At 51.5% G+C, this 17,979-nt stretch overlaps 1 protein-coding gene across 1 annotated transcript; it reads right to left on the bottom strand.

The window, feature by feature from the left end:
- Positions 1–993: 993 nt before the first annotated feature.
- On the bottom strand, positions 994–17,321 carry ABCC10 (ATP binding cassette subfamily C member 10). The gene is made up of 21 exons (XM_009283774.2): positions 17,134–17,321; positions 14,817–16,185; positions 13,319–13,546; positions 12,952–13,108; positions 12,106–12,245; positions 11,543–11,622; positions 11,223–11,394; positions 10,122–10,220; positions 9,699–9,888; positions 9,236–9,313; positions 8,649–8,840; positions 8,084–8,219; positions 7,486–7,681; positions 6,346–6,689; positions 6,012–6,181; positions 5,547–5,707; positions 4,871–5,124; positions 4,410–4,555; positions 3,832–3,929; positions 3,541–3,653; positions 994–1,487 (listed from the first exon to the last, which is right to left on the bottom strand). The coding sequence occupies exons 1-21, from the start codon at positions 17,292–17,294 to the stop codon at positions 1,352–1,354; spliced, it is 4,620 nt and encodes a 1,539-aa protein (XP_009282049.1). The 5' UTR covers positions 17,295–17,321; the 3' UTR covers positions 994–1,351.
- Between the last annotated feature and the right edge of the window lie 658 nt (positions 17,322–17,979).

Raw genomic sequence — 17,979 nt, forward strand, 5'->3', positions numbered from 1 at the left:
CTTCAGGGGAAAGAACGGGACCTGCCTCAGGACAGCGTAGCAAAGGTGTGTACCTGCTAGGCGTTGCGCTACTTGTTGCACGAGTATGTCCATCACTTCCCTCAAGAACGCAAACCCAGATTGTGGCACAGGAGTTGTGATGCTCTGGCTGCAGGGGTGGAGATGGCTCCTGCAGCTTCAGGGGAAAGAGGAAAGACTGCCTCAGGACAGCGTAGCAAAGGTGTGTACCTGCTAGGCGTTGCCTTAGAGTGTTGGGGAGAAGGGGAAAACCCAAGACTGAGTCCAAGAGGGCCGACGAGAAGAGTAATCCGATACTGAAACTGAAAGCAGCTGTGGGTTTGCACAGCTGGGAGCAGGGCAGGAGGGATAGGGAGTTTCCCTTGGACTCAGCTACTTGTTCTGCACGAGTATGTCCATCACTTCCCTCAAGAACGCAAACCCAGATTGTGGCACAGGAGTTGTGCTGCCCCATGCTCTGGCTGCAGGGGTGGAGATGGCTCCTGCAGCTTCAGGGGAAAGAACGGGACCTGCCTCAGGACAGCGTAGCAAAGGTGTGTACCTGCTAGGCGTTGCCTTAGAGTGTTGGGGAGAAGGGGAAAACCCAAGACTGAGTCCAAGAGGGCCGACGAGAAGAGTAATCCGATACTGAAACTGAAAGCAGCTGTGGGTTTGCACAGCTGGGAGCAGGGCAGGAGGGATAGGGAGTTTCCCTTGGAAAAGTGGTCTTGAAACAAACTAGCCTTAGAGGCCTTTAATGTAATCCCATTCTGTCCCTTCAGGGGAAGGCCTTCTCCACTGTAAACTGGAGGAAGAGCAGCAAGGTCCCTGGGTGCAACCTTCTGGGCTTGGAGAGGTCAGTGCCCTCTGAAAGTAGTAGGGAGCAGGTAGGGTTGTCTTTGTGCAGAGAGGGCACCACTCCTGTTATCTCACAAGGAAGTCTGTGTCTGGGGGGAAAAGGGGACAGGGACCTGAATAACGGAGCTTCACAAGGATGTGTTTCCACTTTATTTTAAATTGCACATGTGAGACTAAGTCTCAGACTAGAGTCACTGATTCTTCAGTGAGCAGAAAATCCCTCTGTAATCTCAAAGGGGAGCCTTGGAGGGGATCAGTATCCCACCAGCCAGGCTTGCATGGCCCTAAACACCAGGTCCCATCTTCCCTACTAAAGGAAAGGCTGCAGTGCCATGCTCCCGTCCCTGAGGACACACAATTGCTGTCTGCAGGCAGGAAAACCCCTTCCCTCACCTCAGCAGCTCCTGGCCCTGCAGGGACAGGGCTAGTGGCTGAGGCAAGAGGAAAGCCAGGCACAGAGCCAGGAGAGCTGCCTGGGTTCAGCCCAGGAGGGAGGTCACTGCTGCCTGCTGTGCAGGAGGCGCTGGAACAAGGAGCCATCTTTCTGGCTTAGGTGGGTGGGTGAATCCAGCTCTGCCACTCTCCCAGCTTGCATCACCAGCACACGGTCTGAGTCCAAGATGGTGTTCAGCCTGTGGACAGCAAACACCAGGACACACGTTGGTCAATCTGAGGAGAAACCCTGGATACTGCTTCCCCTGCTGTCAAGGGGTGGCCCAAGACATGCCCAACATCAGGGTCTGTGGAGCATCTCCCTGTGCACTCAGGGGCACGCTGCAGTCCAGCTCCCCAGAGAGCCTCTGCACAGTACTGAAATGCACCACCTCTTAGGAGAGCACAGCGATGCCTTCCAGTTGCTGGGCATGGCAGGGCACCAGGAGCACAGAGGGAAGCTCTGTGGAGGGAGAGCTCAGGGCATGCCTGATTCTGGGGTTACACAAGATGTCTCCATTCCCACAGGAGAGTTATTGAGTTGCTTCTCTTTGCCCCTACATTTCCTCACCTGCCACCTCCTGAGGGCAGCAGAAATGGACTTGTGCATCAGCTGCCATTCCCCAGCAGTCTGGCATCTTTGCTTACGCTGCCACCACCAGTGGATTTGTAGTTGCCAGACTGCCAACCACAGCACCCACAGTACATGTATGCACCCAGTTCTGCCCAGACTGCTAGCAGGGCAGCAAGCTCTGGCCCTGGGGAGGGAAGACAGGGCAGCAGGAATGCCTTTGCACAGTCGTGCACTGTTCAGTGCGAAACTACAGCCCTACAAAGCTGCAAGTCACAGGGAAGACACTGCACAGGATTTGAGCAGGTAAGAAGCATTATGGAGTTCAGGACTGGTTACACATTCATCCCCAAAAGAGTTCCAGGCTGCAGCACTGGAAGTGACCTGGAGGGACAAGAGACAAGTACCGAGTCACTTCCCATCCTAGATTTCACCCATCCAATTAATGGTTCACCTGAAGCTGCATGGCATGGAAGAACCATGAGTACAAAACAACCCCATCACCACCTCTCCTTCCTTACTGCTCTCCCCCATCTCCCTTCATCCCAGTGGAAGAGGGGCTGGGGCCATCTTCAACCCAGTCTTGCTGCCTTGCCTTCTGCCACTCCTTCCTCTGCTGGTTCTCCTCTCTAATTACTCCTCCATCAGAGGCGGCCTCCCCCCACCCAACCCAAACACACACCTCAGCCCACGGTGCTCTTACCTTTCTACTCCATTTATGCATAATATCCCTAGTGTAGGAACCACATTCCCTTCACACCCCTCCTGCCTCGCTCCTATCTGATGTATTTAACAAGACCCACTGGATTCACTTGCCAGGCCCAGCCCACCCTGCCTGTCATCCATCACTCCCACTTCTGTGCAGCAGGACACCAGCCCCTGCCACCTGCTCATTTGATTTTTATTTTTGTGGTAACCTTTGTGCTTTGAAAACACCCTCCATACAACTGCATAACCCTCCTCCAAATTCTCCTCCACTTGGCAAGAGTGGGAGCACTGCCTAATGCTAACCCGTCCCTTCTCAGTATCCACAGTATTAACGTTTTGCCCTCCTCCCTCCGCCTGTAACCATCTACTGTTCTACTCCTACATTAAATCTCTCAGCTGTGGGGCAAGCACTGCTGCCCTGTCCTGCCTGGGCAGTGTCTAGCTTGCTGGCATCAGGTGCAGGCTGGGACCAAAACTCACGATTTTAGAAAACAGAACTACCCAGCGTTCTGCCTCCCCTGGCCAGGAGCTGGCTGCAGCCCTTCGCCACCGGCTGTCCTGCAGTGCCCTCTACTGAGCCACAGGCACCTGCTTCTCCCAGGTCTCCACGCTGCTCCTTTCTGTAGGATAGTTCTCCATTGCTCCTTGCCCTAATTTGGCAGAACCACAGGTCCGATTCACTCCCCTGATCCCAGTAGGCAGTGCCCAGGAAGAGCCATCTGCCTTATGATGCGTTTTTTTGCCCTTTGCTGTCCCCCAATTTCCGGGTACAACGTTTTCACATCCAGTTGTTCCAGCACCCAGGGGCTAATAAAGCAGAAAAGGCAAACAGGCAAGGTCCAGCCTTTTGCACTTGAAAAGCCTCATCATGGAGACCTCCCAGCTCAGCTCAAGGCCCAGGCATGGCAGGTGCAGCCACCACTCCCTGTGAGTGGTAGGATGAATTTAGGCACAGAGTGCTGCTTCCTCTGTACCTGTGAGCAATCGTCAAAACGGTTTTGTCAGCAAAGCGCTGGCGAATGGTCTGCTGCAGCAGCTGGTCTGTCTTCTGATCCACGCTGGCTGTGGCCTCATCAATGCACAGCACCTGCCAGGGGCAGAGAGTGAAGGGAGCTCCCAAGCACCACAGGGGAGACCCCAATCCCTGCCCAGGGACAGCCTGAGAAGGTTAACACAGGTTGTCTGTTCCCACGACACCCCAACTCTGGAGCACAACCGTCAGCAGTTCACCCTCCCCCTTGCTCCGATGGAGGCGGGGCACTCACCTTGGCCTGCGTCAGGAGGGCTCTTGCCAGACACACCAGCTGCCTCTGTCCCACAGACAGACCCTTTCCCCTCTCTCCCAGCTCGCTGTCCAATCCACCTGCAGGGGTTAAGCTCAGCAGTCACCCCACCAGGCTCTGCACAGGGCCCCAAACGGCTCCCCCAGTTTGGGGTTTTCCCAGTAGCACTCAAAATCCCAGTCCTGCTCAGGTCCAGGCCTTGGGAACCAGAGCGTTTACACTAGGACGCAAGCAATGACTGGCACAGAGATGCCACGCTTCCCTAGAAATAGAGGCTGGCTTCTCTCTGACTCTGCTCTAACATCCACTGGGGCCTGGTCTCACCAGCAAGATCCCACCACCCAATGGTGGGAGACCTGTCAGTCTCATGGCACTAAATCTCAGGGAATGCCACCAGGGTTCCACTGACCTGTTCCCACCCTGGTCCTAGTGTGGCCTCACCTAACCAATTCCCTACTGCATTCACCTGGCTCCCTTTCCTCAGCTCCCTGACTGAGCTGAGGCCTTCTCCCCTCTCCCAGTACCAGCGCTCACCAGCTTGTCGCTGGGTTCAGACTCACCCATCTGAGTAACGGCATCCCGCAGGTGGCACTGCTCTAGCACCTCGTGGAGCTCAGCATCTGTCCGTTTTCCCTGGGGGTCCAGGTTCTCTCGGATTGAGCCACTGAACAAAAATGGATCCTGGGGGATGATGGCCAGCCTAGATCTGCAAGCAAACAAGAGCTGAGGGCTCATGGGGTGGGTGCTGCAGAAACGCAAAGGCCTTTTTTTTTTTTCCTGGGGTGGGGTGTCTTGGCTTGCTTAGAGGCAGAGAGACATGGGTCACATATTCAGCCTGGTTTCCTTAGCACAGCTGTTCAGAAACAACAGAGCAACTCGTAAGAAGCTGCCACAATCAGACAAGAGGATGCCACAATGGGAAGTCCTTTGCTCCTCACTCTTCCCTTTGGCATCCAACCACTGACAGCTCTCAGCCTCCAGGCCCCCCTGGCTGCCCTCCACTCTGCTCAGCCCTCCATACCTCAGCTCCTCCAAGCCCACCAGCTGGCTGTCAACACCATCCAGGAGAATCCGGCCTGATTTCAGCTCCAGCATGCGGAAGAGGGCCAAGAAAAGGGTGGATTTTCCAGATCCTGTGCGACCCACAATCCCCACCTTCTCTCCAGGGTAAACAGTGAAGTTCACGCCATCGAGTGCATTGGGCAGGCCTGCTCGGTAGGCCAGGACTACCTGCTGGAACTCCACAAGCCCCTGGCTTGGCCAGTCAGCAGCAACCTAAGAAGGATACCAGGGTGAGACAGGGTATGACCGTGACCCACTGTCATCTTCAGCCTCACCTCCCCACAGGCCAAGCCCCATCCATCCCTTTGGATGGTTGCTTGGCTTCTGAGCAGACCCAATGCACAGCCCAGCTCCATCTCCAGCCCACTCCTAGGCTTGTTTTTCTCTCACAGCTTGGATAGGATCAGACAGGAGCAGAGTGAGTTCTGCTCTCCTACTGCTTCCTGTCATTCCAGCCTTCACCAACTCCTGCCAGAGATTCATCCCCTCCAGGAGATGTACTGGTAAAGGATGAGTGATCAAGGTGGTTTCTTTCTCCACCCATTCACTGGAATCCTGTGACCTCCCCAGGAGGCAAGAGCAGGGCACAGAGCCAGAAGATGGGCCAGTCCCTGAGAACATATTTGAGCTTTTACCTGGACCAGTTTACCCTGGGACTCCACGGGGATGTCTGTGGTGTACTCCTCTGTCCGCTCCACACTCACCATCCTGGTCTCTGTCAGAGTGAAGCTGGAAATGAGGCCTGAGAGCAGGTTTGTGACAGACAGGGCATATGAGAGCGCAAGGCCCACAAGTCCTGTGAGGACAAAAGCATAAGGAAGGATGTTACTGGCAGGGAAGGAACTGGGATCTTGGTGGTAGGACAGAGAAACAAGGGAGAAGTCAGCACTCTGGAGTCTGGGATCCCACTCTAGGATGGGGACACACAGGAGGAGTGACAGGAGCTGAAGCACTACACTGTGGGTGACTTGCAGAGCGACAGGGAGCAGGAGCTCTGGATCCTACCCTGGTGTAGGGACATGTGCAGCTCTGGACTAGGAGAGGAGGAACCCCTGGGCCACAGCCTAGGAATGGGCATAGAACAATCGCTGGCAGCCTACCTGGATTTCCCAGTTGCTTCTGGTGCTGGATGATGGCAATTCCTGCAATAGCGGTAACCACAGCGACCCCAATCATCTGCAGGCGGATGTCCAGCCACTGCATCGCTGTGTTGCTGGCAAAAAGGCAGCGCTGGTTCTGCTCCAGGCGCAGCTGATTCTCCAACTCAAACCTGGCAGGCACACAACAGAGGTTCACACCAGGCTGCGCACCACTCAACCTCCATTTCTGCTGCCCCAGACCAGGGACATTCCTGCCACCCATTCCAACCAGCCCTACGTCAGGACAGCCCTGGTCTATAAAGCCAAAGCTCTGGCTCTCTTTCTTTCCACTCACCTCTGTGTTGCCCGCATGGCTCTGATGCTGCTCAGTCCCGAGAGGGTCTCTGAGAAGTGAGTGTAAATGGGAGACAGGGTGACACTGTAAAGGCGCTTGAGCTCCCGGGATGTGCACCGGTAATAGCGCTGGATGGAGAAGTAGAGAGCAGCCAGAGGGAGTAAGACCAGACCAATCCAAGGGAGGCCATAGGTGATTATCACCAGCATGCCCAAGAGCCCGTACATGTTGGCCAGGAAGATGTTGAGGATAAATGGCAGGCTGTCATCCACGCAGTACAGGTCTGAGGAGAAGCGGTTCAGGATCCGGCCTGTTGGTGTGGTGTCAAAGAAGGTGACTGTGGCCTGGCAACAAGGGAACCAGAAAGTAAGACTTGATCAGCTGCAGTGAGATCCAGCCACAGAACAGTGCCCAGGAGAGCAGCACCCAGGGGAGCAGATAAGGCCACAAAGGGGTGGCCACCACAGCACCCTTTCTTTCCTCAGCTGGAGGAGAAATCTCAGACCCCAAAGCCAGCATCCACTTGCAGCCAAATAACTCATGCTGTTCGCATGGCAAAATGAAGGAGACCTTTCTGTGGCAAATGGCAGACAGCTACCAAGATAGCAGTCACTCAGATCCCATACTAGCCCACCAGTAGCCAGTGAGACAATCCTCTAATCCTAGCCTCTAATCCTATCTTCTAATGCTCTAATCCTAACTCTAGCCTGAGAACCCAAGGAAGCCCAAACCCTGAAGAAAGTTAATTGGTACATAACAGCACCAGCCCTAAATCTTGCTTAATGACTCCTTCCAATCTCATCTGAATCTGAGCTCATGATTCTGCAAAAGCTACTATGATTCAATTGGTCCTCACTTTGGCTACATATCTAAGCCTAATGAGTGAACAGATGCAGGTGCCAGCCATAAAACACTTCTCCATGGAATGGAACAAGCCTTACAGGACACATTTTGAATCCCAGCTCATTGGGCCCTTGTGCTGGCTGTGGTGCAGCTTTTTTTGGATATAGTCCTAAGGGGAGCTCATCAGCTAATACCAGCAGAAACACCTCCCAAAACCTTACTCCCAACTATGAGAAGAATGTCAGGTGGGAGTGACTTGCAGGAGCCCCAGTCTGCCCTGGACTTTCTAACCATTACCTTTAGAGCCCTCTGGAGCAGTCGGTTGTGAATGACAGTGGCAGCACGGATAGTGCCATAAGCAAAGAGGAAGGCCCGAAGAATGGTGAAGAGGGAGTTGGCCCCTGCAATGCTTCCATAAACTATCAGGTAGAAATTCACATCCAGTGAACCATTGGAAGGGACTGGGGTGGTGTCCAGAGCTTGAATGGGGGAGCTGAAACACAGAAGGAGGAAGATTATGAATCTGCCAAGGTCCCCGTAACAATAAACTCACAGACAGCGCATGAGAACCCAGGAGCATACTCAAGGGGAAACCAGGATACGTCAACCTGATACTCCTGTGAGAGACTACCCCTTTGGCATGCTGGGACAAACACTCTGATTACTATGCAGCTAGGAGTCTTCCATCAGCCCCAGGCAGAAGCCCTTTGGGCACCTCATCAGGTCAGAGATTTCGATTCTCTTTCTTTGTCGAAGCAGCCACACAGATCCCCTGCAGTGGGGTCGACAGTTTATCCCTGCTCTCAACAAGGATCTTCACAGGAAATGCACTTAAGGGCAAAATGGGAGTGTGTTTCCAGCTTCCTTTGGCACCTCCTGACCAGCATTCACTTACACAAGCCCGACAACGGAGAAGAGAAGCAGCTCTGGGGAAGGCGGGGAAGCTGAGCAGACCATCACAGAGGTATTTGCTGTCTGGGATATGCTGGAGATCCAGTGTGACAGCCACCAATCTGAGATATTTCTGGATGCTACAGAGAAAGACAGACTGCATAAAGAGGGATTCAATCTTTGAATCAGCAAATATGAAGCAGAAAAGCTGGAGGGGAAGCTGCTGGACAACTTTTGTTATTGTCTCACTGCCCAGTCTAGCCTTCCCCTGCCTTCATTCTCCACTGTTAGTAGTAGAGCAGGAGCAAGGGAACAGTGTTGAGCTGCAGCAGCGACAGGGCACTGCTAGAGGAGTAGACATGCAATTGCAGCAGTGAGATAACAGATCCTGTTCCCACATGTGCCCCCTCCCAACTGTGCTACTTCAGTTTGGGGAAGAGAAAAGGGCTCTTCCTGCTGCAGGGAGAGTGATTAACCCCCTGGCCTGTTTTCTTCCCTGGACTCCACACAACCAGGGAACGAGGAGAGGAATGTCTAAAGAGAGATGTGCTGCTTGGCCACTGCCTCACCTTGCATCAGGAGCAGCGAGAAGAGGATGGATAATGCCAAGCAACTGCCCACTGCCAGCCAATATGCCTTGTACACCTGAAAAGCCACTGCCCCTTCTTTCTTCTCTTCCTCCTTGTAGATGAGATGATTGTTTTGGGTTGATTCTTCTGCCTCTGTCTCTACAGCCTCTTCTTGGCCCTGTTCATCAGGGGCTGTGGGAATGGAGGCAAAAGCAAAGGTCAGTGCAACGTAAGCTCCTCCTGCAGCTGCTCCTTGCTGTGAACAGAGCAAGTCTAGGCTATGAAGGAGACTTTTCTTCACTCCTCTCTCTCCTTTCAAGACAGGTGCACCAATCCTGGCAGACCTTCATCCAAAGCTGGACCACAAGTGGAACAACAGATTCAAATACTGCTCTAGACCAACACCCAACTATATGTGGGCCTCCTCTCCCTCTATGGCACACACTACCCACAGATCAGCACTGCCACAGCAGAGCAAGGTGGTGGGAGCTCTGCTCTAAGGCCAGCAGCCATCAGGTACAGGTTCTGTCTGGGTGCTCAGCTGAGCTGTGCTGACCCAGCCACCCTCAAGCTCGCCAGGTATAGACCTTTATCCTTCTGCGTCTTGTCTATATCCTTGAACTTGGGGAAGGCTTCCACGAGCGGCAGGATATCAGCTGGTGTGCCTGTGAAGAGACATGCAAAAGCTTCAGAGCCTGTGAGGAACAGATGCCAGCTACTCACTGCCTCTTGCTATGAAATGGCCCAGTTTCGTTTTCTCATAACATTCCCTATCTTCTCTCACAGCACCTGCATCCTTGAAGGCCCTGCTCCATACAACCTGCTATGGCCTTCTGCCTTATCAGCTCCCCACCTCTAGGGCTGTCCTGTTTTATCTGTGCATCTGCACATTCCCTTCCACCCCATCTTTACCCACATGCAGTGTCCTCAAGCTCTTTATCGTTGGGTTCCCCACTAGTTAATCCTACTCCCTTATGTCTGCCTTTGTTCAAACCATTCCAAGACTGGCACACAGGCACAAACGAATGCCTGAGAAGACAGCCAGTGTACCTGTTTTAACTATCCTGCCATTGTCTATCAACAACAAGGCATCGGCCTTCTCCAAAAACTCTGTCCTGTGGGTGCAAAGGATCCTGGTCTTGCGTTTGAGAACTCCAAGAATGCACTTCCGCATAAGATGGTTGGCTACGTCTGCATCAACAGCAGCCAGGGGATCATCAAGAAGGTAAAGCTCTTTCTCCTGAGAGCGAGACAAAAGACAAGGATACAGCTGCTGGCCCTGCCGGAGCAGGCAGTGCTGTAGAGAAAAGTGCAAGTGCCTCTGTGTGGCACACCGCCAGCACCTTTAGGCCAGCACGATGCGGTTTAAGACATGCTGCCAGAGCACATCGTACAGCTGGGTGCTGCCAGCTTCTTTACATTTGACTTGGCACTGGGCACAATCTGCCATAGCATGACTGCTTCGCTATTTACCTGGTAAACGGCTCTGGCAAGGGCTATTCGAGCCTTCTGTCCCCCACTGAGTGTCACACCATTTTCGCCCACCTCTGTCTGGTCACCTGCTGGTAAAATCTGAAACATTCAAGAAAATCCATTTAGAAAGGACAGGAAACTACTGGGGACCCAAAACAAGAACATTGGGGTCCCTCTCCTGCCTCTGGCAGTAATTCCTTAGGGTGACACCTTACCAAAAATTAAACAATGCAACAGTCTATACACTGGTTCTGCAGACAACTGGCAAGCTTGGCATTTATGCAACTAAATTCTCTTACACTCCAGAACAGGGTGGCCACATCTAAACTACCCATTGAGAGCAACTTCTGGTCTGAGATAACTCTGAAATTGTGCCTGGAAATTTTCTGGGAGAGCAAGAGCTGTGCCCGTACCAAAATCATGCTAGGGCCCATCCAAACAGTTTAGCAGTAAAACCTGCAGTTTCAGTAGCTGGAAACAGTTTCCTCTTGATTTGGTAGCATAGGCATAGTCTACTACTTCTCAAATAAGTATCTTGCCTTTACAGAGTATTCATAGCTCCTGCCAAAGCAAACAGGAGCTCCTAGTGCTAGGCACTTCAGAAAATCAGGCATCAGGTTATAAACTGGGAGGAGAAGGCTAGCTTCCTACCATGTGTAACAGCCAGGTTTACTGGCTAATATAGCCATAAGTCTCAAGCCTAGAATATGTGTATTACTGACAGTAGGACCACAGCCTCAGCCCTTCCAGATCCCAGGGAAGTTCCTTCTGGTCCAAAAAAAGCATCAGCTGCTGATAGGTTCTGCCTGAAAAATCTGGCAGTCATCAGCTCTGCAAGAACATGTCCTTTCCCCAGGATCAAGAGCTTTTGGCTCAGCAGCAGAAGAAACCATCCAAAGCGCTACCAGAGTGACTTCACACCTTAAAGAACTGTGGGGCCAGGTATGGTCTGGGATTGGTAATAAGAGTAACGCTGTGTGATTGGGACATTGGAAAAGCAGTCTATATCCAGAAAGAATGAGAACTGCTCCCAGTGAGGCTCAGGCTGGATGCAAAAGCTGGCCAAGAAGGCCCAGGCAGGTTTACAGTTTAGGCACTCACATTCAGGTCCTCGGAGAGGGCACAGGCCTCCACCACCTCCTCGTACAACCTGGCATCATATTCCCGCCCAAAAAGAATGTTCTGACGGACAGTGGTAAACTGTATCCAAGGCTCCTGTGTGGCCAGACCAAATCCTTGCTCCAGGTCACAAACATACACTCGTCCACCTTGCCTGCAAGCACACCAGAAGTGGGTGGAAAGGGCAACAAAGGAGAACTGCTGGCAGATCAAAACGGCCTACAAATAGGGATAGCACTGGATAGTCCCTGCCTGCCATGGCATGGAGGAACCAGGCAGAAAGGAGCCTTTAGGCTACTTACTTAATGAGCTCTCCAGTGATGGCTGCAAGCAGAGAGCTTTTGCCAGAGCCGACCTTCCCAACAACCCCCAGGAGCATCCCCTGCAAAGGGAAATGAAAAGGAGCAACCTGATGCGCTAATACTGGGTGGCTTGTCCAGATTTCTTGAGCCACACGTAGCCTGTAAGAAAGCTGACTGCTGTCTTAAACTAGGACTATCTCACAGATTCAGCAGCAGAGCTGGGTACAGTTGTTGGGTAAACCAGACTCCTGATATGGCAGGACACAAGTCTGCAGGGAGTGTTAACTCTGGGGCCGAGCTGTGTTCCCTGCCCAGTCCTCTCCTGCAGCAGTGGTGGAAAGTAGAGGGAGCTGGTTCATCTCTTGTCTGTAAGCCATGCCTGGATCTCCTCCAGCACCCTTCAGCTCTGAGAGATGCAATATGTGCCCTGTGCCTCTTGACCAAGAGAAGATTTTGATGCAGAGCTTGTAAGACCAGGAAAACATAAACACATGCCACCCCTGCTCCATTATTTGGCTTCTCTAGTGCCATTCTTCTCTGTTACCACCTGCATCCTTGCTCACCTTTCTCACTGACAGGTTCTCAATGTGCAGTTGCAGAGTGCCTGTGGATAAGGGCTGCCTGGTGCTTTCCTCCTCAACTGGCACCCATGAGAAGGCTGCACATCGCATCTCCACGGCAGTAGCAGTATCTGAAGGGCTATCTGCAAGAGAAAAGCAGCACAGCATTGCAATACTATGAGAAGGCCAGAAAATGAAAGGCACCTGACATCACAAATACTATCAGCTTTGTTCCCAAATGGATGAGACCACAGACAGGGCACCGCCGTGATGCCCTTGACCCAACCATGGAATAAGATGCTTGCCTACTGACTTGCCCTTAAACTTATACCTCCACCTCCCTCCTCCAGCTCCCACCAGACACATATGGTGACCTGCTGACTGTCAGGGAGACACTGTAAGGATAACCTGGTTTTATTACTGTTGAAGGTAAAAGAATGTCAGGGAGCTGGAAAAAGGCAAGGAATGAGAGAAAGGGAGCTGAGATGGCTCAGGGGAGGGGTACCCACTCAAGCCTTTCTGCCAGGCAAAGCCAAGGTTGTTGATGGCTTCAGTGCCAGAGGAGCTTTGGATAGAGGAGGGAGCAGCTTCTTCTAAAGGGACACGAATGGCAGGGCTCCGTGGGGACAAGCAATGGCCTAGAGTTGGTAAAGAGGAATGTTATAGCTTTGTCTCCTGTTTTCCACAGGAATGAAGTGCCTTCACTCTGCCTCTGACAACTGAACATCTTGAATCATGGGGTGACAGCCAGCTGCCCTCCAGTACTTCCCCTGGGCCTCACACCTCAGCTCTCTGCTCCGAATGTCCCCTGCCCAGGGTCCCAAGCCCAGCAGCATCCTTCGCCATTACCTAGGGCATAATAAGCTTCCAGGTCCTGGTCCATGAGTTCAAGGAAACGCTGGATTCGATCCAGGGAAACTTTGGCTTCCAAGGTCCCATTCAACACCCATGGGAAGCTGTTGAGGGGGAGAATGAGCATCCCGACAAGGGCCAATGCTGTGAACACCTGCATGGGTAAGGAAACAGCCATGAGTTGGAGGCAGTACCTCCCTTGCATCTTGTATCCTCCAAACAGCTTCACCAGTGAGAGCCTGAAGAGCTGTGGGGAGACACAGGCTGGGTTCATTTCCCAAAGAAGATGCCTCAGGACTTCAGTCCCACTATAGATTGTCCTCTGCACGAGACAAGGTTGGAGCTCTCCCTACTACCTACTCACCTTTGTGGCAGTGAGCTGGTGACCCAACAGGACATAGGTGATGAAGATGGCAATGGAGACAACAACAGGCAGTGCTGCCCACAGATACACGCACACAGCATCCAAGTACTTGATGGCTCGTAACTTCTGCAGCTCTTTAGCCCGGCAGGCATTTATCCTGGTGCTGAAGTGCTTCTCCCAGGCATAAAACTTGATCACACGAATGCCACATAGGAACTCCGTCATTAGCTGCAGGCAAAGAGGAAAAGCACATAGAGCAACCGGTACCTGCCTAACACACCAAATGCCAGCTAGGCACTGGGGCTCGGGCCAGGTTTGCAGTTGCCTCCTGCTAAGGGCCAGGCTAGAGAAGGAACCATTTATTGCTAACAAAGACATAAACTCAAGTGGCAGCTATCGGGAACTTTGCTCTCACTTATTCCACCAGCTTCCTCAGCCATTTGTGCTGTCTGCAGCTCGGGAAATGGCAAAACATTACACTACTTCCCAACTGAAGGATGTGCAACACAGGTGAAGGGACGTGTGGAATTACTAGCTCCAGCCTGGATGCCATTTACCTACGTTGGCCTGACAGCGCCTTGAGATAATACCACCTGACTCTCAGGCCTGGTGCTGCCATGACACAGCTAGTCTGTATCCAGAGCCTGGCTGTCTCACATCCAGCAGCTCAGGTGTCCCTGAAGCATGCTGCCCTCTCATTCCTGCTCTCAGGTCAGCATGTGCAAAGCAAGCCAAGATGTGTCTGTGCCTGACATTAAAGAAAACTAAAAAGTGAGAGTTCACTCAGCAAACCAGTCTCGCAATAGTTGGAGAAGGTCCAGCACACCCCATACAACTAGATGCACCTTCTGTCACTAAGAGAAATATTTTTAAAGCTCCCAACAGGTCTGCTATGGAGCTGACTCATGTTTCATGCTTCCAAAGCATGATGGAAATAGCGAGTGAAAATGCTGTCCCCTCATATTAGAGATACAAGGTTAAAAGGTGGGAATCAAATGTTTGATGTGTGGCAAGGAAAGAGATGGCACTGCAAATACGCAGAAAGCAGTGGAAAAGATGACTGAGGGTGCCACACTGGAGTGATATAAAACCACTACGTCTGTAATCATTGCCTCTGTCCAGACTGCAAGCCACCTCACCATTGATAACATTACTGAAGTAATTAATAGGGTAGAAGCATCTCTAGAGGAAGCAATCAGGAGACCTACCTTAACTACTACACACAGAAAAGAAACCTGCAAGGGAACCTGAATTAGCCCAGGGGGCAAGACAAGCATTAGAGGTTCATTATCTTGTGGGTGGCGACACTGCATCACCCTGAAACACTTTTGAACCAAGTGTGTGTGTTGTGTGTGTGCCCCCTCTGGCATTTTTCCCAACAGCTGTGATTCAATTAATCTGCTTGGGATCGTGGCAAGTGGCCAAAAAGCCAACATTCTAGGGACAAACAGGGAGAAAATATAGCAACAAACTCAGAATGCCACCAGCTGCCCCTCACCTTGACCCGTGTGTCCTTGTGTTTCAGCATCTCCTTGTTGTTCATCATGATGCGGTTGGCTATGACCTTGTTGATGGGCACAAGCAGCAGTGCCAGGGCCAAGCCTCCCAGAAAAGCGACCCCCACTTGCTGGTAGAGGAGGTAGAGGGTAATGGCAAACTGGAAAGGCAGGCTCCACACCTCATGGAAGCTGAGGCAGAAGTTGACCAACCTACTGGTGTCCGTGCTCATGAAGTTGACAATTTCCCCCACGGTGAAGCGGGTAAGGCTGGTGCTGCTGACACGCAGAGCCTTGCGATAGATGGCAGAGATGGTGGCAGCCCGCACCATCAGCATCACCTTGTTCACCTCGTAGCTGAACTGGTTCCGCAAGAGAGCGCCCAGGAAGGAGCCAGCAAAGAGCCCGAGGGCATAGAGCACCCCATGGCTCAGGGGCTCCTGCCGTGACTCCATGAAGTTCACCAGCAGGTTCAGAAGCAGAGGACCCGAGAAACCCAGCAGGTTGCCGGCCAGCTTGAGAAGTCCAAGGGAGTAAAAACGAAGCCCAAAGGCCGCATGAAGGACTGAGAAGAGTTGCACGGCCTCCTGGGCACGGTGCGAGCTGTCCGGGGCATCGCTATTCCCATCACCTCCAGCAATGATTGGGCTAGTAAGAGACACTGTTTCCTCCTCTACTTGGTGCAGAGCTGCCTTCTTCTGCCAGCAAGAGTAGAAGCGATCACAGACCCTGGCAGCCTGGAGCTGTCGAGGAAGCACATAGACATCCTGTGGCTGTTTCAGCTTCCACTGATAGCCACGTTTCATAAGAGGGTTCATCCAAACATAAAAGAAGCACGAGAGCCAGCTCTCACCATCTTCTGCCACCCTCTGCTGATCAGGCACCGGGATCCCTGGCTCTGAGACGAGCTGGTCTTGTTGCCAGGATCGATTGATGGAGAGGAAGTCTTGCCTGCCAGTGGTGGGTAAGAGGTAGCCGATCACATACACAAGCAGAGAGGCCAGCTGCAGACAGAGAATGGTGAACCTGGAGGAGGCAGCAGGGTGGGCAGGGGACCACGCTGTCCCGCTTTGGTAGTACCACACCAGCGTGATGATGAAGGAAGGTAGGGGTAAGAGAGCAAGGAAAGCCAGGGCTGCAGGGCCCCTGGTAGAGCCGTGAATGGACCTGAAGAGCATGAGAAGAGCGAGGCCGTGCGTGAGCCATGTCAGGGCGGCAGTGCCATTTGCCAGCACTTCCAGGTACACAGGGCCCAGCTCCTGCTGAGAAATGGTGGCTGGGATGGTATCAGCAAGGAACAGGCCAGCAAGTACAAAGGAGGCAGTGATTCTGCATCCCCAGCCTGGCCTGCAAGGCACCCTGGAGCCAGATCTAGAGGAGGAAAGAGCAGAGAAAAAGAATTTACAGTTGAAATTCCATCACCTCTCAGTCATTACTCTCCTTTCTTCCTCCCCTCTTCCCCCCTCTATCTGTTCACTCTTACTTAACCTCCTAGATTCACCTACCTAGATTTGTAACTTTTTCAGACTGTAGGCATTGCTAAACTAGATCAGGTCAATATAGCTCAGTATCTGATCAATACCAGTGATTCAGATGCTACCAAAGAATAGCATTTCTCTACAGAAATTTGTTTGCAAACTGCGATATTTTGTGGTTAAATCAGACTCCAATCCTTGAGGATTAAAAAAAAAAAGTATATTTAACCTCTTTAACACAAATTCTGGATGATCAAATTCTCTGCATCACATCTCTGATCCTTGATTTCTCTTGTCCTTGTGATATTTTCTCTAGAAACATTATTTTTATCGCTGTTGGTTTCAGTGATGCTGTGTATGTAAAGTCCATAATCTATTGCCCAACAAAATATTTCATTATAACTTGATTCATTATCATTTGTGGCCTTTCAATATCAGTGAATGTTGCTATGTTTACAAATTTCAGAAGAGGGTAAACAGAAAAAGAATTTTTAGTTTCTCTGAACCCCTTATTACCTTATATACATCTTCCATGCCACCTTGGATTTATATTCTCTCCAGTTTTCCCACTCCCCATTCACTGAAGTTATTTTGAATTATTTTCTGTGATTTTATGCTCACTACCGTCTCTATTCCTTCTGGATTCTTTTCTGCAATGGAGGGACCAGAGCGGTACACAGTGCTCTGAATTAGGGCGGATACTGACAAATATAATAGCACTATAATATTGTGTCCTTCTCTAATTACATATTCAGCACATTATAGGGAGATCTAATTTCCAGCCTTTCCACCCCACCTCCAGTCCTGCATAATAATCAAGAGCTAGACAAGTTAGTTGTCATACCTTGGAGTGCCAAGAAAGCAGGCACTGACCACTGCAAGGATCACATGAGGAATCACATTTAATGTCAGCTGATTAAAGCAGTGGCCAACACTGCCATGAACCCACACAGGGAGCGGATCTTCTGGGCTGGTCCCACACAAACCAGCCAGGATGTTCTCCATCCTCTGCTGGAAAATCAATGTGAGAGACAGGAGCTCCTAGGGTAGAAAAGGAAAACCAGCATGAGGTACGAACTGAAAAAAGTACAGCCCCAGTCCAAGGCAGACTGTGATAAGAAATGAACATAAGGGCTAGAAGCAACTTCCTGGGTCACAGAGTCCAGGCCCTGCTATTGCACACTTGCTATCGTATCATCTACTTTACAAAATGATGAAGCTCCAGCTTAAAATAAATTATGTTGTTTGTCCCCTTAAGTCACCTTGGGACCTCCACGCTCTGGAAATTTGAAGCTTTCTGTTCATTTCCAGGCTGATTTTTTCCCACGGTCAGTTTATCCTTTGAAACGAACATCAGGAAGCATTTGCCTTTCTATTGATTGCTCTGAAAAATATTTTGAGCTGCTTAAACAATAATCTATCAATTATCTTTCCATCTTCAAAACAATTCCCACAATGGTACTCCTTAAGACAGCGTGTAACATTAAACACCCTCCAGATCGCAGAGGAGGATGCCGGTGTCCCTCCAGAAAAGCGGGCGGCACCTCCAAGCTACACAGGACAGGGGAACCAGGACTCAGTCCTGGTGTGCTGAAGCACACCTGGGAAGGCCTCGGCTTTACAGTCATTTCTTTGTTCGCACCAGCTGGTCCCATCTCCAGCCTGGGACCGGCCGAGAGCCACAGGCTCC

Source organism: Aptenodytes forsteri, unplaced genomic scaffold (genome assembly GCF_000699145.1).
Source record: "Aptenodytes forsteri isolate BGI_AS27 unplaced genomic scaffold, ASM69914v1 Scaffold309, whole genome shotgun sequence".
Lineage (NCBI taxonomy): Eukaryota > Metazoa > Chordata > Aves > Sphenisciformes > Spheniscidae > Aptenodytes > Aptenodytes forsteri.